At 47.7% G+C, this 26,727-nt stretch overlaps 1 protein-coding gene across 2 annotated transcripts in view; it reads left to right on the forward strand.

Moving 5' to 3' along the window:
- LOC115317493 (RNA-binding protein 26) overlaps nt 1-26,727 on the forward strand; it is a 101,799-nt gene that overhangs the window by 16,936 nt on the left and 58,136 nt on the right. Inside the window, exons 6-11 of one of the 2 annotated variants that reach the window (XM_040214459.2) lie at nt 1,296-1,487; nt 5,414-5,581; nt 7,514-7,597; nt 9,587-9,745; nt 14,630-14,939; nt 22,471-22,636. In XM_040214459.2, the coding sequence (XP_040070393.1) occupies nt 1,296-1,487; nt 5,414-5,581; nt 7,514-7,597; nt 9,587-9,745; nt 14,630-14,939; nt 22,471-22,636 (1,079 nt within the window). The remainder of the gene's footprint in view (nt 1-1,295; nt 1,488-5,413; nt 5,582-7,513; nt 7,598-9,586; nt 9,746-14,629; nt 14,940-22,470; nt 22,637-26,727) is intronic. The other variant, XM_040214460.2, reaches the window with a different exon arrangement.

Raw genomic sequence — 26,727 nt, forward strand, 5'->3', positions numbered from 1 at the left:
AGAGTGTGGCCTTTAAGGTGCATTCACACAGCGGAAAGACGAGCTTCGTGGAGTGATTTTTTGCTTATTTTTGTAATGAAAAAAAGTTGCGCGCCGAGGAGGACGACTCAGGGAGACGACGCCCCGGAACCCAATTTTTCCCTCGACGCTCGCACTTGAGCCAATCAGCGATCGCCCGGACGTGACGTGTCGTCCTTTTCCGGTTAGGACATGTTTTCGCTGTTTTTATTTTCGACCCACAATAAAGGCGAAAGGCAAGAGGGTTCGAGGGAGACATGCAGTCGCCAAACGTGGATGGAAGCATTTCAGCGTGAAAAGAAGCAAGCCGATTGGAACATCTGACTGTGAGCAGTGCTTTATGTGCGTGTACGACGCCGTGAAACCACTCTTCATAGTTCTCGCGAAAGCTGCCACCGAAGTTTGCGGTGTGTTCCGACCTCCGACTGTGAGGGAGCGATCACTCCCAATGTGTTGTGTAGTCTGTGTGCACCCACCACTGCGGAATACAACAGTTTTCCATCGAAAACACTTTCGCACAAGCTGCGTGCAGTGTTAAAGGTACGGACGGGAAGACTCTGGGACGCGCCGGCGTAGCACCGTGCTTTGTTTGCACAAAAACGCGGCAAAAGAGCACCTTCAGAAGCTGCCCGTTCGAGTCCGTGCCCTTTGCCAATGCTGCATATAACCGGAGTGTAAACGTATATGTAAGCATAGCCGTTGTCCATTCGGTGAAGACGGTCGTCTCCCACCGCATATGCAATCGCGAAGGCAACAACAATCGTGCGAAGCAGACAAATAAAAGTTTGTGTTCTCTCGACACACGAGAGAACACGCCGTCGGGTGGCCCTGTGTGACTGCTTCGTATTTTACGACGCCGGCGTCGACGTCGACCACAACGTGCGTTTTTTGCTCAGTGTGAGTGCGCCTTTACATACGCCTCTAATCGATTGCGCCAGGAAAGTCGGGCGAGTTTGATTTGTCAGGGACTGTCTCTACATATCCGGAAGGCGTAAAATCATTCCTTTTAACTATATAGCTTTACCCTACCAGACAAATCTCTGTCTGGTTGGGTAAAGAGATCAGTGTCGTGTTTGTTCTAATTGTCCCCCCTCTCCAGGGTTAAAATGTCTTCAAATATGTTTACTTTCCAGTCAGAGTGGTTGGTGCGATTTCAAATACAGTTTCAGACGACTGGCAACAATGACTGTAAGCACCGAGATGGAGTGTGGTTACTGCGGGGCGCGTCTCATTCGGTCAGTGGCTCTAGTTGCGACGTCACGTGGCTCGCGTTGCAGACGGGGCGCGCGCGGAGGCGCGGAACTCCGGCGGCGCCTCCGAAACGAGGGGCCCCGAGGGGTCGCACGGAGACACGGACTACCGGCCGGGGCAGCCGCCTCCACCGCCGCCCAACGCGGCACCCGCGGAGGGACAGCAGGCCCCTTCCGGTTTCCACGCCAAGGCGTCCAAGCGATGCCGGGATTACGACGGTCAGTGCGGCTCCTTTTCGGACCGCTATTGTGGTTGCGCTTTGCTCCAACTGCTCCTTTGAGATTAGGCGATAGCCTTTTCCAACAGCCTTTCGCATTTTGTTCTATTTTAAAACAGAGCTTGTCCTATATCTTCTCAACATAGTCCTTGGGTGGAATGGCGATTGGTTGGTATATTTTAGTTTGGTGTAGTTTCCTTCCTACTATCTGCCACCTTACTGTGACTGACCGGTTGTTCCGGGGCATGAGACAAATGAAAAATTGGCATTTTATTAAGGCCTTACATGTCTCATCGTTCAGTCGACCTTCCAAGTCCTTGAGTGAAAACACGTTGGCGACATGAAAGGCACCAAAACATTTTGTGACCACTCGGGCGAATTGGAGGAAATTAAGAAGGATGACAACGCGAATTAAGAGGAATTGAAGCGAATTAAGAAAATTTAAAGTGAATTAAAAGGAATTAAAGAGAAGTAAGAGTAATCAATGGGAGTTAAAAAGACTATAAAGCAAATTAAAAGGAATCAAGGTGAATTAAGAGGAATTAAAGAGAAGCGAGAGGACTACGAGGAATTGTGTGCGTGAAATCTGGAAATAACATATGAAACAAAGAGAATGGCAAACAGTAAATCATATACCAGACTGACGAGTCAATGTAAAGTGCAATATTTCGCTCAAAAACAATGCAAGTTATGCTTTCTTCGGTTCATAATTGTACTCGTGCATCAAACAAGACATTTTGTTAAATTCTTTCGGAGTATTTTATTTATTTATTAATTTAGGGTACGTACTGCTCACTCAAGAGCTTGGCTGGGATAAATTTGAGCAAAATTAAGTCGACGAATCGCCAAAGTCCCGACGGACACCGTTGTTTACATGACCGTCTGCCGAGCATAGATGTTGTAGCACTAGCTCGTTAATCGGTTGCATCGAGGTGTCGGCCCGAAAGGAACCCGACATTTTCAGAAGTGTTGTAAGTTGGGCGAGTTGGTATGATGACACGATGAACAGAACAGCGCACACAAAGACAAGGACAGAGAAAAGGAACATGCAGGACACACAAGCGCTGACTCGCAACTGAATTTATACACAAAAGGAAGAAGAGGAGGTTCTGAAAGACATGCAGGGCACGTCACACGCGACACAACACCATTCAACTACAATGTCTTTGCCCCATAGTCCGATCTAAAAGCAAGGTTTCGGTTTGTAGTAGTGTCACTGATGGGTGGCTGACGCAGCAGTCCCCTAGGCTGTTGATGCAATGTGCTTCCAAGATTTCGCTAGTCGTCTCGATAGTGTCCAGTTATTGTTGTGCCTTTTAGAATCGGAGCACACGAGCAGGAATTGCAATGAAGGTGACCGCCCACCACAGATTTTAGTGAACGATCATGCTCGAGAAGGTGATCGTTTAGGCACCATCCAGTTTGGCCCACATGGCTCCTACCACACGTTAGTGGGATTTTGTACACCACGCCAATTGAACATGGCACGTAAGGGTGGCTGTGGCGTTTCTGGCACTTGTCTTTGTTGAGGTTATCCGCTATCGAGCGAACCTTTGAACAGATTTGCACCTTTGCGCCATTCTTTTAGGAGCCGAAAACACCACAGGCACCTCGTACCTTTGGGCTGCTCTTTTTAAATTATGAGAGGTTTTGAGCATGTATGGTGCAACAACTTTTCGTTTCTGTGGATCTCAAGGTTTCTTTCGCTGAATCCCTTTAGTCTTACTTACTAAGGCCGCCACCACCTCGTTTGAGACCTGTGATGGAAAGCCCGACTTTTGGAGTCTCTCAACTTGAGCATTTAAAACTTTCACGAACAGTGTGAAAGCGGGACTTTGTAAGTGCAGCCCCAAGTATGGTAACCGCAATCCCCCTTTTAACAACTTTCGAATGTGCGGATGTGTAGTGAAGGATGCCCTTTTTTGACCTAGGAGAGAAACTCCAGCAGATATGGTATGTATGAAGAGATAACAAAAGGTCCGGGAACTGTAACTTTCCGTCGGAAGGTTTTTCAACAGTGAATTTAAGACCAAAGCCGCACCTGGAAAATACGCTTGAAATTATTGTTCTTGAAAGCTTCCACTACTGCATCAGCATTGCTGACTAAAAAGGGGTCCTTGGGGGACACTTGATTTACAAGTGTCCCCCAAGCAGATTAAGGCGCAGGCATTAAAGCTCTCTGAACGCCATTCCTTGACAAGCTTGTCAGGAAACATCAAGAAAGCAACAGGGCTTAACCTTGAGGTGTCTTTTAGTGTGAAAACCCATAAGGAAGCCTGCCCATTCCATGCCATCATCACTGAGAGAGGCACGTGGCAGCGCCAGATGGCGGGCTTTCTTCAAAAACACCTATCAGGGTTGCAAATCAAGGACCCCTTTTTAGTCAGCAATTCTGAAGCAGTAGTGGAAGCTTTCAAGAACAATGATTTCAACAACCACTCTTTGTTCAGCGTTGACGTGCAAAACCTTTTTTATTCTCTTCCACACCAAGCATTACTTGCCTCAGTGAAGTCCTGCATTGAAGAGCAAGGAGAGCTCTCCTTCAGAAACTCTAGTGGTGTTTCTTTATAAGGTTTTCTAGAACTTCTGCAATTCTATTTGAACTCCATGATCGTTGGCTGGAACAATGATACCTTTACGCAGCGGTCAGGTGTGTGCATAGGATCATGCGTGGCCCCCGTTCTTAGTGATATTTTTCTAGCAAGTGTCGATAGAGCTATTGAAGGTGCCCTTAGCAGATCACTAGTGTCGAGGGTGTTCCGATACGTTGACGATTTTTTGCTAGTGTATCCCAAGTCTGTTGAAGGTGGTTACGTTGATAAGGTTACGAGCGTATTTTCCAGGTGCGGCTTTGGTCTTAAATTCACTGTTGAAAAACCTTCGGACGGAAAGTTACAGTTCCCGGACCTTTCGTTACCTCTTCATACAAACCATATCTGCTGGAGTTTCTCTCCTAGGTCAAAAAAGGGCATCCTTCACTTCACATCCGCACATTTGAAAGTTGTTAAAAGGGGGATTGCGGTTACCATACTTGGGGCTGCACTTACGAAGTCCCACTTTCACACTGTTTGTGAAAGTTTTAATGCTCAAGTTGAGAGACTCCAAAAGTCGGGCTTCTCATCACAGGTCTCAAACGAGGTGGTGGCGGCCTTAGTACGTAAGACTAAAGGGATTCAGCGAAAGAAACCTAGAGATCCACAGAAACGAAAAGTTGTTGTACCATACATGCACAAAACCTCTCATAATTTAAAAAGAGCAGCCCAAAGGTACGAGGTGCCTGTGGTGTTTTCGGCTCCTAAAAGAATGGCGCAAATCTGTTCAAAGGTTCGCTCGATAGCGGATAACCTCAACAAAGACAAGTGCCAGAAACGCCACAGCCACCCTTATGTGCCGTGTTCAATTGGCGTGGTGTACAAAATCCCACTAACGTGTGGTAGAAGCTATGTGGGCCAAACTGGACGGTGCCTAAACGATCGCCTTCTCGAGCATGATCGTTCACTAAAATCTACGGTGGGCGGTCACCTTCCCGTTCATTGCAATTCCTGCTCGTCTGCTCCGATTCTAGAAGGCAGAACAATAATTGGACACTATCGAGACGACTCGCGAAATCTTGGAAGCACATTGCATCAACAGCCTGCGGGACTGCTGCGTCAGCCACCCATCAGTGACACTACTACAAACCGAAACCTTGTTTTTAGATCGGACTATGGGGCAAAGACATTGTAGTTAAATGGTGTTGTGTCGCGTGTGACGTGCCCTGCGTGTCTTTCAGAACCTCCTCTTCCTTTTGTGTATAAATTCAGTTGCAAGTCAGCGCTTGTGTGTCCTGCATGTTCCTTTTCTCTGTCCTTGTCTTTGTGTGCGCTGTTCTGTTCATCATGTCACCGATATTTTCCGTCAACCTTTTTCTTCCTTGTCCGTCCACAGAACGGGGCTACTGCATGCGGGGTGACTACTGTCCTTTCGACCACGGCAACGACCCCCTGATCGTGGAAGACGTCTCCGTGCTGCGGTTCGGACTCTCGGGACCTCCTCCCCCACCGCCGCCCCCACCGCCGGCACCGGCACTACCCCCGCAGCCGTCTTTACCGCAGGGTGAGTGGGCCTTTGCGCCTTTTAATCGCGAGTGCGAGGCTGACCAACCGTTGGCCGACCAACCGTTGGTCGTTCGTTTACGAGGAACGCGCCTTGCTGCCAGCCTGGCATATCCTAGAGTCACCGAATAGCCGACATTACGAGTACAGTGCAATCCACTTGTAACAATGCCAGATACAACGATCAGTTTCTAGAGTTTGAAGACTAGAAACGCCCAGCTTCTAGTCCAGATACAATGGTAATCGATTATAACTATTGAATTTTCGGGTTTTCTCTTTGTCGTTATAGGTGGGCTGCACTGTATTGGCACTCGATTGGGTGCTGCCATTTTGGTGCTTGGTGCAGGGCGAGTGCAATTTCACAATTGTTAGGATTCCCCAATGCGACTTCCTGGGCTTCAGATAGGATGTGGTAAAGCTCGGGCACTCTCGTTTTGCCCGGTTTCAACATTTTCGAAGGACAACAAGGCGTTTTCTGCGATTTGAGATAGAAGTCTCGGGATAACTGGCGAAAATGATTTTGAGCACTAAGATGGTCAAAGTGTAAGCATAACTCATTTAGTGGCTCTAGCATTACCTTGACGGTAGTACCATAGTCACTGACAGGACGAGAACTGCAGGGCGAGAACGGTAAGGCATCTTTTGTAGCGTTAGCTACACTGGCCGAGGTTGAGCAGTTACGCGTCACCATCATAATGAGCCGTGCTCATTATGTGGAGCGTGCGGTGGCGGCAGCGGAGCTCCGCATAATGAGCACGGTGCACGGCGCCGCGTGCTCCGCCGCTGCCGCGCCTGCCTCGCCGGTCTGCGCATTCCAGAGGAGTGACATCATAGCCGCGGCAGACGTGTGCCCAGCTGTGCGCCTCTGCTGCGCAGTACCCAAGTCTGACGCTGCACCGGAGCCGCTTGATAGCGCCTCTAATTTTGTGCGCATAAGCTCACGCTACGTATATCCTGGCATAGGCAAGCTAAGCCACCGCAATTTTTTTTTGATCCCCGGCCTTTAGCACGCGCTCCATGCCTCCCACCGTAATTAGGCTTCACGTGCAGGCTGGAATCTCGAGAGACAGCGAAGCATCATCGAAGGTAGGAGAGCTCAGGGCCGTCACCATCATTCTCGCACTGGCAGCGACTAGAGTACAGTAAAACCTCGTTATAACAAAACGGGATATAACAAACTAAGGGATATAACAAAGCAATCATAATTCCCCTTGCTTGCTAATAGTGGGAAGAAATGGACATTGGCTATAACAAACTAATGGTTATAACGAAATAATTACGACCGCTCCTTCAACTTTGTTATAACGAGGTTTTACTGTAGTAATCGACCAACAGCTTCATACTGCGCCCTCAGTCTGCGAGACTAAAACGTTTGTCGGCGCGCGTCTTAGAAGCGAAGGTTTGCCTCAGAATCGGGACGGACGGCCCTTCAAGCGGGTGGCTTGACAGTGGGTCTTGCAGTGGGTAGTGCAGGGTCACGGGGTGGAACCACGTCGAAGGGACATAGAGACGGTGCCGAGGGTCGCACCAGCCACCCGGGTGTGTTACGGAGACGCTTGCCGAGCTTGCACGTTGCCTCTGTACGAGCCGCTGTCTGCCATCTCTCACTTCCCTTCCTCTTCCCTTTCCTCACTGATGAACCTTTTCCTTCTGCCCCGCATTTCCGAGAGTTTTGCTTAACCTGAACCGCATGCACTTGTGCTCGTACTTTAGCGAGGTCGGTCTATTTGGCGTGCAGCTGCTAGCGCACCAAGAAGAGGCGAGTTTATGCTTGGTTTGCACCTCCACTTGGAATGGAGGAAATAAGAGAAGCTCGAAAAAAGTTGTCCCAGCGCGCTCACATGGCATTGGAAGACCGTTGGAGGCTGCGTGTGGTTGCAAAAGAGAAGAGTGAACAGAGTGTTCTCTCCCAACTGAGGATTGACCTCCTCAGGTGTGCCGCCGTCTCTGGCTCAGCTGACCCAAGTGCTGCCTCCGATGGCGGGTAGCCAGGAGTCCCAAGCCCTCGCTGCGGCCGGTTAGTGCACAGACCTTAGCGGAGGGGGATGTCGGCCCCCCAGAGCCATTTATGCTGCTGGGACAACGGGCAGTCCTTCCCGGGAAGTCGGCGTCCGTCCGCGGCATTGGTGTCTGGGAGCGTCGTTGTCTCTTCGGGGGGGCGACGCAAACCTATTTCACGTGGCGCAATTCTGCTTCGGGTTTTTTTGTTGCGACGCCTCTCGTGCATGAAAAAGATGACAAGTGAACTGCGTCCACACGCTTTTTTCTGGAGAAGACCGAAAAACGCCGACAGAATTGCACCATGCGAAAAGGGCTTTATGTGGGGACGTGCGCCCACTGTCCACGCTCTCCCGGTGTAAGTGGCTCTGATTGGCCCTCCGCTCCCTCCGCCCATTGTCACGTGATTTCCTCGGTGTGCCGTATGACTGCCTCTTTTAACTCCTCTTTTACTTGTCTTTGTCTTCTTACCCTCCATTCTCCTATACCCTCTTTTTCTTGCGGTGTGCTGCACAGTAGTCGAAAATGCGAGTTTCATTGGGGTAGCGTTTAGTGCCACTCTTGAGGGGGACCGGATGAGCTATGCTGGTGCTTCGGTGTGCAACATGGCGATCTCAGATGTGGAGCTGGCTGGCACTCGCTTGACTTCCCTCGAGGGAGAACGTGCCAGGGATCGGATAGAGAACACTTCCGCTAACAGACACCTCGTGAAAGGCCTTGAATATCTACTCTGACGAAGGGATGGATAAAAAGCATGTACCAGAGCACTACCGAACCTTTTCAGAGGTCTTGCAAACTCTACGACGAACTCATTACCACACAGAGGAGTTCCTTTACGGTTTCACCGTTTGCGCCGTAGTACAGTTATGCGTGCAAATTTATCAGTTTGCATTTAGCTGGTGGGCATTGAGACCAAGAAGGCATCAAAGCGTTTCGGGAGCCTGCGTAACTCCAGCCTCTGCGAGAGTTGCCCAGTAAACGGAGTTACCGAGGCCTCTGAGAGAGAGAGACGGAAATGGCGAGCGGTCGCATATGTGGGCTAAGCTAGTTTGGGGTGAGGTCTTTGTGCAAGTGTAACTTGGGAGGTAGCTACATCTTAAATACTGTCCGCGGAACCGGTCTGTTTCACTTTTGCACGGACTAGATCGAAATCATGAGAACATGCTTGCTGTGGAAACAATAAGAGGCTCTTTTTTTTTTTGCTTACGGAGTATGTGCTAGGCAAACGTTATCTAGCATGCCCTCGCTTCCTCGGTGCGTCAACTTCTCCACTCCAGCGCGCATTTCGGACCGACATCCGGCATTGTTCGCTTTGTCGGAATCATCTGCCTCAGAGCAAAGACTAAAGAGAGAGAGAGATACGGTAGAACCTCATTGTTTCAAACTTTAGGATGCCACAAATTTTGTTTGAATTATCGGCCAAATATGATACAAGATAAAATTATGATTTGCCATATGAATGGCTACACATACAAAGCAGATGTTTGATGATTTTTTCTACATAGGCCTAATGATCATAAGCAGGTATGCCATACATGAAACATTTGTGAAATGTATGACCCGAGTTTTATCCCCCAAAAATGTCGTTTATCGTGGACTGTTCATACAGCACATGACAACTCGGGACAAAATTAAGTTTGTTCATCGGGCCAAGAAGTTGTCTGATGCGGACTATTAAGCGGGGACACACGAGCGATAAAAGTGGGCACCAGGCACCAGCAACTTAGGCGGACGTTGTGGCGTGGACCAATGCCATGCTGCCACGTCACAGCGTCTGCGCAAGTTGCTATGGAAATTTTTGTGGGGCGCCCGTTTTCATAGCTCACGTGGCCCTACTTGAGCCTCGTTGAGTGGGAAGTGTTTAGCTCGTACAACGGCTTGGTCAAGATGTCGTAGTTCATTAACGCTAAAACGTGGCTAACGGTCGAATCAGCACCGGCCGGTTATGTCTAGTTACGACATAAGGAGCCAGTGGTCACCAGATGAAAAATTTCCTCCCGACGTGCAGAGCCCTACAACCCCGAGGCCCCCGGCATGGAGCGCCCCCTGCGGGTGCCCCAGGGCCCGCCCCCTTTCTGGGGCCCGCCCCCGGGTGCCCCGCCCCCTCCGTTCCACCCCCAGCGGCCGTCCCACCGAGAGCTCATTCCCGTCGGACCGCCGCCTGCCGGTGAGTTGCTCTCGGGCATTTAACGCACGACGTGTTCTACGGCTCGTTTTTTATAAGAAAGGGTTCGAGTGACACGGTGGGAGCGTTAAGGATGCTAAGATTTTATATAAAGAGAGCATATAAAGTTCCAGTCCCGGCAGAGCTCGAACACGGGTTGGTGCGGTGGCAGTCGGGCACCGTAGTTATTGAGCTGTCAGCACAGCTGTTCAGGAAGGACAGATGATTTTACGGCGATCGCTGTTATTTATGGTCTCTTCCCACCTCTGCAAATGACGTCCGTTTTTGATGTTGTAGTTGCTGACGTTGTAGTAGTTGTCGTGGTTAGTGGTGTAGTTGGCAATGTAGGGCGTCCGTCATCGATGTCGCCAAATCCTCGAAAAAGATTGCCCGCTACCCGCGGGAATTGAACCGGGGTTCACTGCGTACCAAGCGAAGGCGTTACCATTGAGCTACAGCCCGGCATTAACAAACTGCCCTATACTTAGAGACTTGGTAGTACCCACTGCCCGTTGCACGCACTCCGTAAAGACAAAAAAGAGCCTATAGGTTGTTGTAGCACTCTCAACGCCAAGGGCTTGAGCCGAGAAGGGCACTTTCAAGCGCTTCGGAACAAAAAAGAAGCAAAAGCGTTCGTAACGAAATAGCTTTCGGAATAAAACAGATGTCACTCTTGTTCCGAACGCTTTTGTTCGCAGACCCCTTGGTGCATGTATGCGACGTTGGTGCCCAGCAACTTCCATGTGACGTGTTGCAGCTGGCGCTGTGACTTTACTGTACTGTATTAGTCTCGTTAAAACTAAAAAAATTAAAGTGGTTTACAATCCTCTGCATTGTCGAATTAGAGTGCAGATCTTGAGGAGGAGTGGAGGCTATGCCCCTCCTCTCCCCTCCCATTCAGCAGGAAATTTTCGCAAAATTTCTTGCTAAATTTAGTGAAAATATCTCCACTAAATTTAGTGGGGCAATATTCCCTTTAAATTTACTGGGAAATTTACCAACATTTTCACGCTAAATGTGGTGAAAAATTTCTTGCTAAATTTAGCGGGTAAACTGAATTCGTGTTGAGGTCACGTGACATCAATTTCCCCGCTAAATTTAGCTGGGAAATTTTTCCGCTAAATTTAGCGGAAAAGTTTTTCCTCTAAATTTCACGTGACTTCACGTGTGATGTCACGTGATGTCACACACAGACCACGGCAATAACTCAGTGGTGTTAGCCAGAATTAGCGCCGAGCTTGTTGCACCGACTTTGTGCCATATCAATGCTTAATATTTCCCGCTTAATTAAGCGGGTAGTTTTTCCGTTCAACTCCTTAAGTGCGTTGGACGAGCTGAGCGCCACTTTCTGGCTAAAAATGCCACGGATGAGCTCGTCCTGTGGTTTTTTCGGTAGCCCTCAATTCCCCGGACAAGCTAGGCTCGTCGTTTTGTGGCGCTGATCATGGATGGCAGCACTCGTTTTAGTTGGCAAATATTTTTTTCGCCTCCGCTGATTTTTGCGTAATAAACTTTTCAAATTTTATGTGTAATACTAGAGGAATAACAATTCAATATAAAAAAAAGTCACTTTTAGGTTACCGTGCTTTTGGAAAAAAAAAAAAATTGGCACTTAAGGGGTTAATTTAGCAGAAAAGGTTTCCTGCCAAATTTAGCAAAAAAATTTTCTGCTAAATTTAGCGGGAAAAGTTTTCTCTCGTGACGTCACATGTGACATAACATGTGACGTCTTTATGGAAAACATCCCATGATGCAACGTGCGGTTACGCCCAGACGGCGACTCCGCTCAACCCAGAGACGAGTGCGCAAGAGCTGCGCTCTAAGAAACAAAAAACAAAGAAAAACAACCGCATCTCTACGTGGTGAATGATGTTGATTGGGGCTCTGGTGATGCTGATGATACTGATTTGGTTCATAGGTTTTTGATGCTTTGCAGCAGCTTCTCACACCCCGGAGCAGCTTGCTGTCTGCGTAGACGCTGAGCCGCAGCATGCCGAGCTTTTCGTTCATTTTCATCCATGTCAAGAAGAGAATGTGTGACATGGAACGTGATTAGATACGCATTTGAGCATTGGACCGCAGCGCCCTCTCGTCTATAAACGTTGAGCCAACGCATGCAAAGTTTAACGCGATTATATACGCATTTGACCGCAGTGCCCTCTCCTGTATAGACGCTGAGCGGCTACATGCAACGTTTCATCCATGACAGAAACCCCAGCTCTTGAGTTACTACCACATCTCAGAGCCCCCTACTTGTCCCGCAGTCGTGGCCGAGTGGTTAAAGGGCAACTCCGCTTCTTTTCCAGTAGTGCAAAACTATACAGTTCTCTTTGTTATCATCTACCAGACCCCCATGGCAAATATTACCACGAAATTCCGCCTGGAAGTTCATTAAAATCGCTGTCAAAGTTTGACAAGCACGAATCCGCTGGTTTTGGTTGAGACGTGCGGGCCAGACAACACTGCCCGGCTGCATTTCCGCTTCCTCCAAATTCCTTCTTCCGGCACGTCCGCGACGTCATCAAACATGTACAGCTTCTTTTTTTTTTTTTTTCAATTTTGTTTCTTTTTTTGGGGAGAGCACGGGTGGCGCCAGCGCCGTGAAAGACGTGAGTGACGCGCTCGGCCGGCCCGGCGCTAGACTATTGATACTACTGATAAGCCGATCGCCTCGTTGAGCGCGGCTTGTGTTACATCGCATACTTTTGAACACCAAGTAAAAGGAGGAGAGGGAAGCTGCTTTTGTAAGAATTTTGAGTGACAGGTTAATCTTCTATAATCTTCTGGGAGGAGAATAGCGACGCCTGCGCTAATCCAGGAGGCACAAAGGAGGATCCTGATAAGAGGGGAGCTTCTTCTTCCCCTTGTATATCACGTGGGTGTACATGCTTAGTGATGCCGAATATACAATGTTGTCCGGCTTTGCCACCATTTCGGTTTCGGTTTGTGATCATGGCTAGAGTAAAATTACACGAAGAATATTTTATTTTTTGCGAAACAAAGGATTGGGAATTGTTTTTGAGTGCTTCAAGAAGCAAAATCGGCCACTATCTCAAAATTTTTGAAATTAAGCGGAGTTGCCCTTTAAAGGGCCCCTGAAAAGAAAAAAAAAGTTTTTTTAAAAGAGTCTGGTTGGGACGCGCGTGTCAAAAAATGAATTTTACACGAAAAAAAAATTTTTTTTGAGCAATATTGATTGTGCCCGACGCAATTTAGTCGGTAGTCACCTCCTTTCCACTTGTTTTCTCTCGGCATTTCGGGCACGTGGAGGAGAGGTACTCCCCGCCCCTTCGTAGTGGATCGGCTTGGCTGCTTGCCTGGCTTGGCTGCACCCCGCACAAGAGCCATTGCTACTTCCTGGCCGTGTTCCAAAATTCACTCGATCTTACTCTAGAGTAAGGGTTGGCTCTAGAGTAACGCTGCCAGCAGCTGGGCCTTCGCCCGTGCGAGAACACGCCTCGCCAGCCGAAAGGCGTCCGCTCCGATCGCCGCGAGACAACCGCTCAAGAGGCACGCGCTTCGCCGCGGCGAAGCAGGTGCCTCGACGAGTTCGTCCGAGCCGCACGACCCTTCAAGCCGCCGCGAGGACACGCAGTGGTAACTGATTTTTTTTTATTAAACTTTGAGTGCGGTGCTGCGTGCTTTCGCTAAACGCTTTACGGGATTTGACATCTCGAAAAAAGAAAAATCCCACTGGCGCGCTCAAGACAACAAACGAAAGATGGGGTAAATGGGACACACGAATCACGCAAAGAAGAGCAGAAAAACAAAAACCTGTCACCCCGCGCCACTTCCTAAGTACTTACGATGACTAAATAACACAAGCAACACGCGCTCTTCAGAAGGTCTTCACATATAAACGCGATAAAACTACGCGAGACGAGTTACGAGACGGTGACCACGACAGAAAACAAAATGGCAAAGCTTATGTTTGTTGTTTTGACGTAGTATCCGAACGGAAGTTACGATTTTGTAAAACGTTTGTAAACAATTGCGACATTCATTCGATGGATTGTTTCTTAAACCTTAAAATATGTAATTTAAAAGGCGATTTCAAGAGATCACGAAGATTTTATAACCAACATCTAAGCTGTCACTCATTCTATTGGCCAATGAGAAGCCGATTTGAATGACCTGGAATTTTCGCGCAAAATTTCAAATAAATCTTTCGCCGTCAATATTGCTCTAAAAAATTCATTTTTTGACACGCGTGTCCCAACCAGACTGCTTAAAAAAAAAACTTTTTTTTCTTTTCAGGGGCCCTTTAAGGCGATGGACTAGAAATCCATTGGGGTCTCCCCGCACAGGCTCGATCCTGTCGACTGTGCAAACATTTTTTTTTATTTTTTTAAGAAGACAGATGGGATGGCAATTGATGTAAGCACGGACGCCGGACAAGGCTAGATTCTAAGGAGCTTCGCCCCTAAAATGAAAGCCGTTTACAATCCCCTGTAACACTGAATTAGAGTGCAGCTCTTGAGGAGAAGGATGGAAGGGTACTGAAAGAAGGCCATGCCCCTCCTCCTCTCCTGCCATTTAGCGAGTAAATCTTTCCGCTAAATTTAGCGGGGAAATTTTTCCGCTAAATTTAGCGGGAAAAATTTTCCGCTAAGTTTAGCAGGAAAATTTCTCTCCGCTAGATTTAGCGGGGAAATTTTCCTGCTAGATTTAGGGGGGAATTTGCTTATAATGTACCGCGCGGTTGCGGCGACGGTGACGCCGCTCAAGCCGGAAACGGGCGCCTAAGGGCTGCGCTTTAAAATGAAATTATATATAACATCTCAGAGGTGTGAACCACAAATTCAGCTTGCATCACGTAGTTTAGAAAGATGGGACGAATAACGACAACTGCCACCTCATCCATTGTTGCCCTCCGTTTGATTGCAGATCTCAGCCAACCGCCCCCACCGACGCGCACCGTCATCGACCCCAGGGGCCCGCCCCTGGGACCCCCTCCTCCGGGAATCAGCCCCACAGACGGGGTGGCGGAGGGGTCCAACGGTGCGGGAGTGCTTGGCGGTGCCCCCGGTGCGCCCCCAACTGCCCCGGTGCTGCCCGGAGTGCCCACGCAGGGCATGGTCGGCATTGGGGCCCCGCCCCCGCCGCTCCACCACCAGGGGCCCCCTCCGCCGATGAGGCAAGGCAGGGGATGCCCCGGTCCGTGGGAGAGGGGTCCCAGACCTCCCATGCCCAACTGGTAAGGTGTGCTTAGCACCGATGCTAAGCATTTATGAAGCATTAATGTGGTACGAAGTCGGTGCCATGTCAAGAAGCTCGGCGCTATTTCCAGCGCTGGCTAATACCACTGAGTTATTGCCGTGGTCTGTGTGTGAACAGGCCTTTAGACGCATTTATGAGGCCAGCTCTTGGTGTTTTTGTGTCTGTGGTATGTAGCCTCGATGGTGACGCCACTCTAATGATGTCGCGGTGTTCACGGCACGTTAACGGCTTTTTAAAAGGTTTACATAACACTGTCAGACACGTCGTGTGACATTTGGATGTTACTTTACGAGGCCCAGTGTACTTTAAGGGAGGAAGTGGGTTCTCAAAAACTATTTTTTGTTTATTGGTCTATCTCAATGATTTTTTGCGCAGGCATGCAGTTTATTGTGCTGATTTCATAACTGCAATCAGATTTCAGATATCTCCTCTTTGTCAAAAGTTATCAACAAAATAAAATATTAATTAGCTAATTTGAGGAAAAGTTTTAAAAAACCTTCTTATTAAAATTTTAATGAAAAAAAGGTATCAATTGCTTCCTAAAGAAATGCCATACAAGCTAAAGCTATTTATATTTCTTTAGCACCATATAATCATGTAAAAAAATTAAAGTGAATAGAAGACATACAATAGGGGCTATAACAATGTCCAATAATGAAATGCCAGTTTTATATACAACAAAATATCATAATAAAAATAGCTTTAGCTTGCAGTCTAGTTCATTCCAAAGAATATGGTACCAAGTTTATGAAAATCGGTTGAGCGCAAGTGAATCAAAAAGCCTTCCTGGCCAGTGAAGAGGCTGAAAAAACCAAAGCTGAGAAAATCGACTTTGAAATTTGGGTATGCAAAACTAACAACATTGTAGCTTTAGATGGGTGGAATGCCTTTGGCTTGAATTTCATACCAAGGGAGAGACACGGGTAGGGAAAGCAGCCCCATCTGCAACAATTGGTTAGCCCTCAGAAGGGCTTTTTTGGGGAACGTGGGGACGTTTTCAAAGCACCAGCTTGTGAATGGGCGCGGCCATTCCGCACTGCTCACACTTGGTGGTCGCGAAGAACAAGTTCAGCACGTTCAAATCCACGATCACGAATTGCGTGCCGAAATCTGTCTCTTTATCCTCGACAGTGACATTGAGGAGGTCAAACTAAAGTTGTGTGGCAGACTTCGCGGCCAAATCCTGCTTCATCTCGTCAGTCCGCGCCGCACGTTGAGCAGTTTCGCTTGCCGTGTAGAAATGCGAGTCGAGTCGTGACGCACCAGGGCCGAAGCCGTCGTCTTCTTCGTTGCTCACATCAGGGGCGGGCACCTCGGAAGACGATGCAGCTGCTGACAGCTGAACTTGCCGCATGTCCGCCGCAAGCAACGCGGCTGGCGATACGAGCGAAGTCCTCTTGTTCTACGCCCGACGCTTCCGCTTGCCGTACGCACGCTGCGTTGAAAGCTTCACGCTAGGCATCGCGATAACTACCGATGTCTCCTAAAGACGTCGAGCTAAACAAAGCAGGCGAACGCCGAAAAATAACGTGCTTCAAGCCAAAACGCAACCGCTAGCAGACGACAAACACCGATATCGGCTGCTCCCGACTCCTTCCGCACCGCGACGAAGGAGAGGAGAGAGAGGAGAATGACATATTTCAGGAGAGGAGGCATGCCCTTCGGCCAATAGCGACAGCGCTCGCTGCAACCCGTGCTTCTTAGCCAATCGGTAGCTCGGTTTCTTTCTTCGGGGAAACGCGGTATTCTGTGCTTTCCCCGGGCGGACGCCATTTTTAATGGCGCCAAAAATGTAGACAAAGAAGCAAGCTTTATAACGAGACCAAAATGGCCGCGAACGGGCGCGCACCGGGGGGGCGCGGAGGGCGCGCGTTTTGACATCAGTTTCCTCTTTCGGGAAGATTTTGGGCGCGTTCCGCGCGACGTAATTATCGTTTTTTTTATACTTTGAGTTTGAATTACGCTATAATCTTTTGAAGAGAGGTGCTTGGATATGTAAGGCACCCAAATACAGGATTTCTGAAAAATGAACTTTTTCGCGATTTTTTGCATTTTTAGGACCCGCGTCCCCCCTTAAGTACTTCAAGTACTACTTCAAGTAGGTTTAGAAAGCTTGTACTTTACTGGACTAATTCTCTCAGTATGTACTTGAGGTTTTTTTTAAATTTTTTTGTACTTTTCTGGGAAAGGCAACCTCCCGACTTCAAAGTACTCTCCCCAAATTTGGTCTTGCTAAACTTGTATCCCGAAATGATGCTTTCTGTGGCCGCAGGAGAGAGCTTTTACAGAAGTCGTTTCTTTTGTCGTGCTCAGAAGGCAAAGACCACACTCCATGTATTGTGTAATGGAAGTCATGGGGACGAGTGCATTGATCTGCAGGGCAGTGCCTTCTTGTGCTCGGTGAAATTAAGCTCTTTTGAGGATCACGCGCTTGCGTCCTTAGCTTTCACAGTGCTATATACAACCTCCGAGTTGAAGCATAAGAGCGTACCAAACTCCAACAAGAAAGTGGCGTATCGCCGTCTGAAAACTCGCTATTCACTTCAGAGATGTCATTTCTTCGAGTGAAGTAATGGCAGCTGTATGAAGGATACAAATAAGTGCCTTATAAGGTTGTTGTGTTCAATAGTTTGTCAGCGAGAGTAAAATAACTATCTCTGCGGCCCTTTGACTTTACTGAACATTTGCCGCCGTTTCCGAAAATAACTGATGCATCTGCGATTACCGTGAGGCAATGCGTACCAATTTTAAAATATTGACTGCATGTTTGGTCATTGTGCCAAATGCGTTTAAATCTGGTAGCTCTATAGGGTGGATAGTGCTCTCAATTTGGGTGGTGCTTAGGACAGGATTACCCTTTCAGTGCCTGTGGTGGGTGGTGCTTAGTTCAGGTGGTGCCTAGGGCAGGATTTTGTCTGGAAACTGAGTATGTCACACCATCGTCTCTTAGTCGCGTCTCGTATGCTTCCGTTCAGCACCACCCCGATAGTCTTTGCTGGGTCACGAAGAGGGAAGCTCGCTTTCCTGCCCTTTCCACTCTTTCTTCTGCGGGCCGTTTCTACGCCACCTGTTTCTGGTCCTTTCCCCCCTCTCCGCTTTGCACGCTCTCTCACACCACCTGCTTCTGCTCCTCCCTTTCTTGCGTGCTGGGTCTGCAGCTCAATCAGCAGCGCACTTGGCTTCCACGCTTGTGACCGGGATTCGATCTCTGGCACCGGTTCTTTTTTTTCTTTTTAAGATTGTTTAGCAGTTACAGATGGAGCAACTTACACATTTTGTGCTTACACGGCTCCCGAGGTTGGTAGGTCCTATAAAGCTGCTGCTTTAAAAATTATTCTTTTAGGGAATGTAAGGGAATCATAAATTTCTTTTAGGGAATGTAAGGGAATCATAAAAGGTTATGTTTAAAAGTACTCATACTTTGAAAGTACATTGTATTTATAGTACTTTATTTAAAGTACATTACACCCAGTGTACTTACTACTTTACTTCAAGTATGTAACGTCTCATTGGCTTTGTACAGTAAAACCTCGTTAATTCGGATCTCATGGGACCGGCAAAAATGTCCGAATTATCCGAAATATCGAAAGGACAAAGAAAACTGCGCGAAAATGTTTCCCAATGACGTACCTTTATTTTGAGAAGAAATCTGTTATTGCCGCCTGCTTTCTGCACGACACTTGGGCGGAGACGGCAACTTTCCTTAGCGCGGTCGAGTGCTTCACCGCACTCGCACTGTCGGAGCTCTCGTGTGCGGACAATATAGCGCAGCAAGGCCTCTTCTAGTTTCGGGTGCACCACCTTCCAAGGCTGCTTTCTTTTCACGTTGAACTTCTCGCTCTCGATATCGGCCTCAATTTTCACGTACGTGGTCAAACTGCTTCTCTTGACGTCGTAACTTTCCGCCACTTGTCGAGAGACGCTGTCCTTCAAGGCCCTCAGTATTTCCACTTCCGTCGCTAAATTCTTAGCCTAGTACAGCTGCAACGGAAAACGAGTAGCACAACTGACCAAGAATCCGAGCGGCGAAATCGCGACACCCGGTGCTATTTTTCCTGAGCGCGCCGATAGCGAGAGTGCGAGTCACGTTGCATTTTTCAACGCAGGGGTGGCCGGCGAAAAATTGAGGGATAAGAGAGCTGGTAAAATGGCGGGCTTTAGGATCCCCGCGTTGAGGCATAAAACGTGACTGTCACTCGCTATTGGCACGCTCGGGATCAATAGCCCCGCGTGTCGGGATTTTGCCATTCCAGTCGTCGGTCACTTGTGCTACCCTTTTTGCGTTGCAGCTATGCTTCTGTCGCTTCCATGCCAGGAGAGTAACGCGCTGAAGCACGGCAATCCAGAGCAAAACTGGTGCGAAACACGGAGAACCGGAAGAGCAAAGAGCCATGGGAAAACCATAAAAACCACGTGTGCACCTTGGATGGATAGCGGTCATACCCTTTGGAACAGACAGTAGCTAGCACCACCTGCCGAATTTGTCCGAATTAACCGTACTGCGCCGCGTTCCCTCCGAATTAATGAGCGTTTGCTGCCATTGACTAATACATACGTTTGACAGGACCGGATCGGCAGTTCAAATTATCCGAATGTCCGAATTGGCGGGGGTTGAATTAATGAGGTTTTACTGTACTTTACTTTAAGTACTTTTACAGTGGAGCTGTTAAGGGCTAGGTTCCCCAGGGTCGTGTCCGGTACCAAAGAAATGTCGACACAAACCTACACAAACCTCTGGACAGCTACCGCCATCTATAAGCGACGGCGGTAACCAGGCAACCAACCTGGTTGCCGCCATCACTCTTAGATGGCGGCAACCTTTGCAGCTATTATAGAAGAATTGATAATTGAGTTGGTGGGAATTCATCGTAGGAAACTGTGCAAAAAACAAACGAGGACGAAGAAGAAACACACGTGACGAGCGCTGCGCACATCACGTGTGTTTCTTCTTTGTCCTCGTCTGTTTTGCACGTGCTCTTTCCTACGCTCTTATCAGTTTGGATTCACGATGGATCGGCCTCGTGCCCTTTCTTCGGGGAAAGAAGACCGGGTGCGGAAGGAGCGGCGACGTACAGGTCCGCAACCGCTGGGTGCGTCGAGCACTTGAGGTTCCCTTGAGGTCCGCGAAGTCACCACAGAGGATGCACCAGAGAGAAATTCTTTTAAGTTTACTTTACCCAACACTGACAAGGTTCACCTGACCTTCCTGATGTCATGGGACACCCTAGAGCATCTAAATTCGACGCATTTAGAGCGCCTTTGAGGTAAAGGAATGTACAGTTTTGTGTGCGTGAATAACGTTGATGCTGTTTGTGTAAAACAAAAGCTCACTTGTTTGACCCCCGTCAATTGGGAACTTGTTCACATTTTCTTTAAATGATTAATGTTTCGACTTTGCGGTGTTTATGCGACTTCATCGGCGGGACGATTGACATCGTGACGTGTCGCCATGATGTCCGGCAACATCACCACATGATGTTGTGGGGTCAAGTGACATGACCCCATGGCGTCGCACACCATCGTTTTGTCGTGATCCGATGCCACGTCGCTTCGTGCTGTGCTGTCGGGCATCGTGTGACGCCATCTGTTGTCACAAAGTATCTGTAAGCACCGCGAATTTACGGCACCTTTGGGATTACCAAAGAGACGGGCAGTTTTTTAAGGGGGCACACCCCCTAGGGGGGTCAACTTTTGAACCCTCGTCTTAAAATTAATAAAATTTACAGGGTAGGCTGGTGGTCATGCTAGAGGGTGTATAACAAAATTTCAGGTCTGTCGGTTAAATGAGAAGGAATGAGAGTAGCTTCTATCAGCAACACGCCTACGTTGTTTAGTTAATCTATCGTTAGAAAACTATTGCGATATTAAAGATTTTTATTTACTAGATACGTAGCAGAATGCCTAGAGGGTGCGGCTATGGAACATTTTTTCTAAAAAATAATTCATTTCTATAAATTTTCTCTTCTGCAAAATTGGTCAACTTTTTGGTCTTCTGTGCCTTCGACAAAATGTCAACATTTTTTACAAAAGACATCCGTAAAGTGACAAAAAAGTTCCATAGCCGCACTCCTTATTAAATTTCAGTCAGGAAAAGGGAAAAATGAGCTTTCCCTGTTTTGCCATTATCAAACGATAGATTGACTAAAATGGAATTTATACCAAAAAGTGGAACGGAGAAAAATATGTTCGAAGTGCTCCAAACCCTACCTTTTCTATAGCTTTGGTGGACAGAAAATAATTTATAAAAAATTAACTATACAGTGAAAATTAATGAAACTTTTTGGGAATACCGTATTTACTCGCAGAATGAACGCACTTTTTTTCCCGAAAAATCGATGCAAAGTTAGGGGGGGCGTTCATTACGCGAAGTAAAATTTTTGCCTCGGAATTTACTCGCATAATGGAGGGACCTTTTATCCTGAAAAATCGAAGTAACTTCTTATCTCTTTGCGCGCGGCGCCCGACCCCGTAACCAAACTAAGCTGTGCAAAAAAAAAAAACAAAAAAAACCTCTTCTTTGTTTCCTTTTAGTTCCTTGTTTTTTTTTTCTTTTTTGCCGCCTTTCGCAAGCTGCTTGTTTGCTTAGGCGTTGCTTAGGCGAGGGCTCTCCCCTTATCTTTCTTATCTCCTTGCGCGTGGCGCCCGACTCCCCATAACCAAACTGCGCTGTGCAAAAAAAGAAAAAAAAAAAGCTTTTCTTTTTTTGTTCTTTTCTCAGTTCCGTGGGTTGTTTTTTTTTTTTTTTTTCTTTTTGCCGCCTTTCGCAAGTTGTTTCGTTTGCTTAGAGGGCTTCTCCGCTCCTCTTTCTTACCTCCTTGCGCGCGGCGCGCGACCCCCCGTAACCAAACTGCGCTGTACAAAAAAAAAAAAAAAAAAAAAAAAAAAAAAAAAAAAAAAACTTTTTTTTTTTTAATTCTGTGTTTTTTTTTTTCTTTTTGCCGCCTTTCGCAAACTGTTTCGTTCACTTAGAGCGCTTCTCTTTCTGGCCTCCTTGCGCGCGGCGGCGCGCGAACCCAAAGTCCAGACTGCGCTGTGCAAAAAAAAAAAAAAAGCTCCTCTCCATGTTTTTTTTTTTTTGCTTCCGTTGGATCTTTGGGAATTTTTTTAACGCCTCGCCCACGCTGCCCATGCATTCGCGACCTCGCTGCACCAGGATAAAAAAAAGTGTGTTCATTTCGCGCGCTCGTGGGAGGAGGGGTCAAAATTTTTACATCCGAGTTGGGGGTGCGTTTATTACGCGAGTGAAAAAAAAGTCGAAATTTTGAGAGCCGACTTAAGGGGTGCGTTCATTACGCGAGTGCGTTCATTGTGCGAGTAAATACGGTACTCTCTAGATGTTGGTGGATGTAAAGATGTCATTTTTCAAAATCAACTTTTTTTGCAGAAATTTTTTTTTCTGGGCAGTGTCTCCCCTTAAGTCTGCAAATTTTGCAATGTTCTTTTCTATGCTGTCTGTGCAGCTGTCTGTGAAATTTAGACGCGTCTCTCTATGTCTTCGTCCCTGCCAGGGGTCCGCACGGCATGGGCCGCGGGCGGCCAGACTACGGCCGCAACCGCGCGGCCAGCCACTACGACCGGTGCGAGCTGGAAGTGCGCAAGGTTCCTCGTAACCTCAACACCATCACGGAGCTCAACAACTACTTCTCGCGGTTCGGCAACATCGTCAACCTCCAGGTAGTGTGGCACTCTCTGAGTCTGCATGTCATTTACACAGGCGTGTTGGCCAACGGCTGTCAGGGAATAGCTGTACTTGGTTTCACCAGGGTCGTCTTTTTGTGGGGTAAACTTAATCTATGCACCCTAAGCGTCCTATAGAACCCAAAATCACAATCTTGCGTGGCCTTTTTTGCCCTTGTGACCAAACGCCGTGACACACCTCTTTCTGAGATATCTGAGAAAAAGAGACGTGTCACGGAACTTGGTTGCGTTTTTAAGGTGGAACGTGGCAATTAAAAATATATCCGCTATTTATGTACCAAATTGAGTGAAAGTTTGTATGTAGGTAATTGTGTCAATCTCAAAACAGCAATTACTTTAAGGATACCTTCTATAGTTCCCAAGTTATGAGATTAAGTATACTCAGACATTTATCCCAAAATTAGTTAGTTGATTAGGTGAAAATTGCGGATGATGTTTATGTCACTGCACTTACAAAGACCCATTCTGTGCAATGAAGCTGTTAGTTTATTTTTGCAATCTCAGTAAATGTAGAAAAAAAAATGAGAAAAGATTTCTTTGTGATTTTACGTGCAAACCATCTAAAAAGAAATGTTAATTAAAAAATATTTATGGAAGACACACGCAAATTGATATAGTAAGTTACAGGTCAAGAAGGGAGCGGCAAATGCCCCTCAAAGGGAATCCTATATCCCTCGGCCACCTCCGCATACGATAGCGTCCCATCGTTTCCGTGACGTCGTGGCCAACGAGGGAGAGGATTTTGCCTTTCTGTACATATTTGCTTTATCTTTGGACTTTGACTTAGCGTTGTGGAAGCCACGAGAGGGAGAGTTTTCCTTCTCAGATGGAAACAAAAACGGCTTTGGGAAGTTCCCCCTCCGATGGATAGAAAGGCCCTTTGCAGGGGCTCGGTTCCCTCTCCGATGAATGCAAAGGTCGCTTTCTTAAAAAGTGGGAGACATCACTCTGAAGCCCTTACCTGTTCATTGAAGCATTCCAGGGAACTCTTCTTTCGACTGGGGAGGGATTTGAAACGGGTGCATCACGCTTGTGGGAGGAGCTTCTCCTACCTTCTTGTAACCGACTACAGCTTTATAGCACTGCTCCACGTCTCGGGTATTATATGCAAAAGACAAGCATTCTATCATCGTTGTTCATGAAATGGTGGAGGGTTGAGTCGATACAGTTGCCTAAAATATACAATTTGGGGAAAATTATGCCAAAGTTTTTTTGTTCTGTCCAATGTGGCACCTAGAATCCACCTGGGCGGTAGTCCTTTGATAAGGAAGCCTTGCCACTGTCTTGAGTTTTTTTGAAGCTGCACCATGCACGCTGTTCTTGATCCGCCGTACGTCCTTTCCGGCTGCTCGTCGCAGAGAGCCTAGATTGACCCCAGTTGACGTGGCATGCGCGGCCTTTCTGCAGCCACTATTAAACCTGCCTCTGCAACAGCACTCTCAACACTTGGGAGAGAGGCCAACTGACTCGTGGACTGGATGGTCCAGATGACGTTGTTCAGACTCTCGGTGGCATTTTGAGTTTTGCCCTGCTGGCACCTTTGAAGGAGCTGCCTTGCTGAGAGGTGCTCAGCAGGAGCGCTGCCTCAACATGGAGCTTGTGTGGAGGGGCTGCCTCTCCCTTGGCACAATTGAATGTGCAGTCTGTCCCGATGAGACAGAGCTCGTGATGTGGCTCTTCATCCCTCGATGTAGTGGTTTAGTACGTAGCCATGATGGCCTTCTCCTTGCCACGGACATCATTGGGGTGGCTGTGGATAGCCCAGCCATAATAGCGTCTTTGCACGAATGCAAGGGCACGTTTTGATGCCCTCAAAAAGAAAAAAAAATATAACGTGAGCCGAAGCCGTATAAATTTCCCGCACTCGGGGACATAGCAGAAGTGAAAAGTCAATGGAAACAGAAGAAATGTCAGTTTTGACTGCACTCCTCCTCACTGCTCAGGTCCTTCTGTTTACAATCGGCGACTGTGCTGATAAGCAGCAGCACGGCACCGCTAGCTCTTTCTTCTCTTCGGTGTGAGCTCCTCGGCAGCTAACAAACAAAGCGAGGCACGAAGCAGAAACACCAGGCCACTCTGGAGCAGAAACTAAAAGATGCTGCTGAACCCCGATACATGATCACACTTATTCTTGTTCTGGCCCCTCCGCATAAACAAACACCTCCCTGGTGGTCTTGGCTTGCCTGGTGTTGACTTGGCCTGGCTTGAATTGGCCAGTGTCCGCCAGTGTTGCAGAGTGGGCACCCCCATTCCATTCCAATTCCATTCCGGGGAATTAGAGTTTGCAATAATTCCATTCCTTTCAACTCCTAGGAATGGAGACACTGGGCCCATTCCCACTCCTGGAATGGCTGAATCGTTCCATTCCATTCCTCTAAAACTTAAAAATTGGCTCTTGACAGCTACATTGTGTTGCCGGTATAAGCACCGTAAAGTTGACATTATCAAACGCATAGACAATTGCAATAAAATTCAAAATTCCTCAAAAAAGCACTGATTTTACTAAGCGGAGCGCTGGTGGCACAAACTGTTTCTTTAGATAGTATGCAAACATCGAGAAAGCCCCTTGATATCTCAATGCTTGTTTAAAACGTCGGTCTTTCAACATCGTGGCTCGCAACAAACAGCAAAACTTAAATACACAATTTTTTTTGGACAAAATTTTTTGCATTTGTCTTCTAGGACATACGCAGCGAGCGTGTTTGTTTGATAAGACCATAAAAATGTCCAGTTCGTGCGTGGCACAGAAATAAGATATACAACTGTATTCTTCAAGCACATGCACAGCATAACGGCTAGTATACTGCTGGAGGCGACTCCATGTACAGTGGTAGGAGCACATCCTCTGACAAAGTGCAACCTCTACGCCACAGCACGAGAGACTGTATATACCATGTCATGAAACTGTCTTTCTACAGGTCTAGTCAGTTCGGTCACGCGACAAGAGTGGTGGCAACAATCTACTTCAACTTACGATGGACCGCAACGGACAGCACGAGAGCCATTGAAACCAATCCGGTGCCTTTTTCTGAGTGTCGCGTGACCCTGGGGCGCAGCAACGCGCCGTGCGTGTAGTCCCCCTCACGGTGCTGGATTGCCTGGGGTGACTCGTAGCGTCCGCAGCGGTCCATCACAAGCTGAAACACGGTAGGCAGAGACTAAAGTGAAAGGAAATGAGCGGGAATCCGCTAGCTTGCTTGTAAACCCAACCCACCTGAATGTAAAACATATAACACAGAAAACAAACATCGGAACAAAGACCAAGTAATAGGCGGACCTACACGTAAAAATGCAGTATAAAAGGACAAGCGTCGGAGCAAAGCGCAAGAGGAGAAGAGAGAAGTGAATCTCGCTTTGTTTTAATGCCGAAGCAAACCCAGATTTCGCACTTCAAAGGAACACATGCGAATGAACGTGGAAGGCAACAGGCCGCCTGCTAAACAACGCTCCTCGAACTATAAGAAACAATAACTGATCGTCTTTCGACGGCGCCCGTGTCGACGAGTTACCAGAGCTCTGCGATGTATGATTCGTCCCCCGCTCCCAGATCTCAGTCTGTGCGCGCGTGTATTCTCCATGCCTTCGTTTCTTTTGCTTGGTGCTTGGTTTCTTGTTTCGCTCGCTCTCGTGCAACGCCAGTAAAGCCCGTCGCCTGTGCGAAAGGCACCACCACCAGCCCCACCCGCCTCCCCCTCTGCTCTTTGCTTTGACAGTTCTTTTTTGTATTGCATTTTTTGAGTATAAGTCTGTTAGAGCTCCAAGACGGCTAGCTGTTTTCCGCCCGCTCATTTGATTTCTGAGAAACTGGCTCGCTGACTGGCTCAATTTCACTAACAGTAAACACACAAAAAAAAATAGAAGAACCGGGCCCATTCCCATTCCGGGCAAAAGGCATCTAATTCCATTCCCATTCCATTCCCCTCAACGTTTCTGCCATTCCATTCCCATTCCATTCGGGGGTCGTGAAAATGCGGAATGATTCCGGAGTCATTCCAACTCCGGAGTGGCAACTCCGCAACACTAGTGTCCGCATGGCGCGCGCTGTGGCGTTTCTGCCCTGTGCTTGC

The sequence above is a fragment of the Ixodes scapularis genome, unplaced genomic scaffold (genome assembly GCF_016920785.2).
Source record: "Ixodes scapularis isolate PalLabHiFi unplaced genomic scaffold, ASM1692078v2 PGA_scaffold13__105_contigs__length_92229423, whole genome shotgun sequence".
Taxonomy (NCBI): domain Eukaryota; kingdom Metazoa; phylum Arthropoda; class Arachnida; order Ixodida; family Ixodidae; genus Ixodes; species Ixodes scapularis.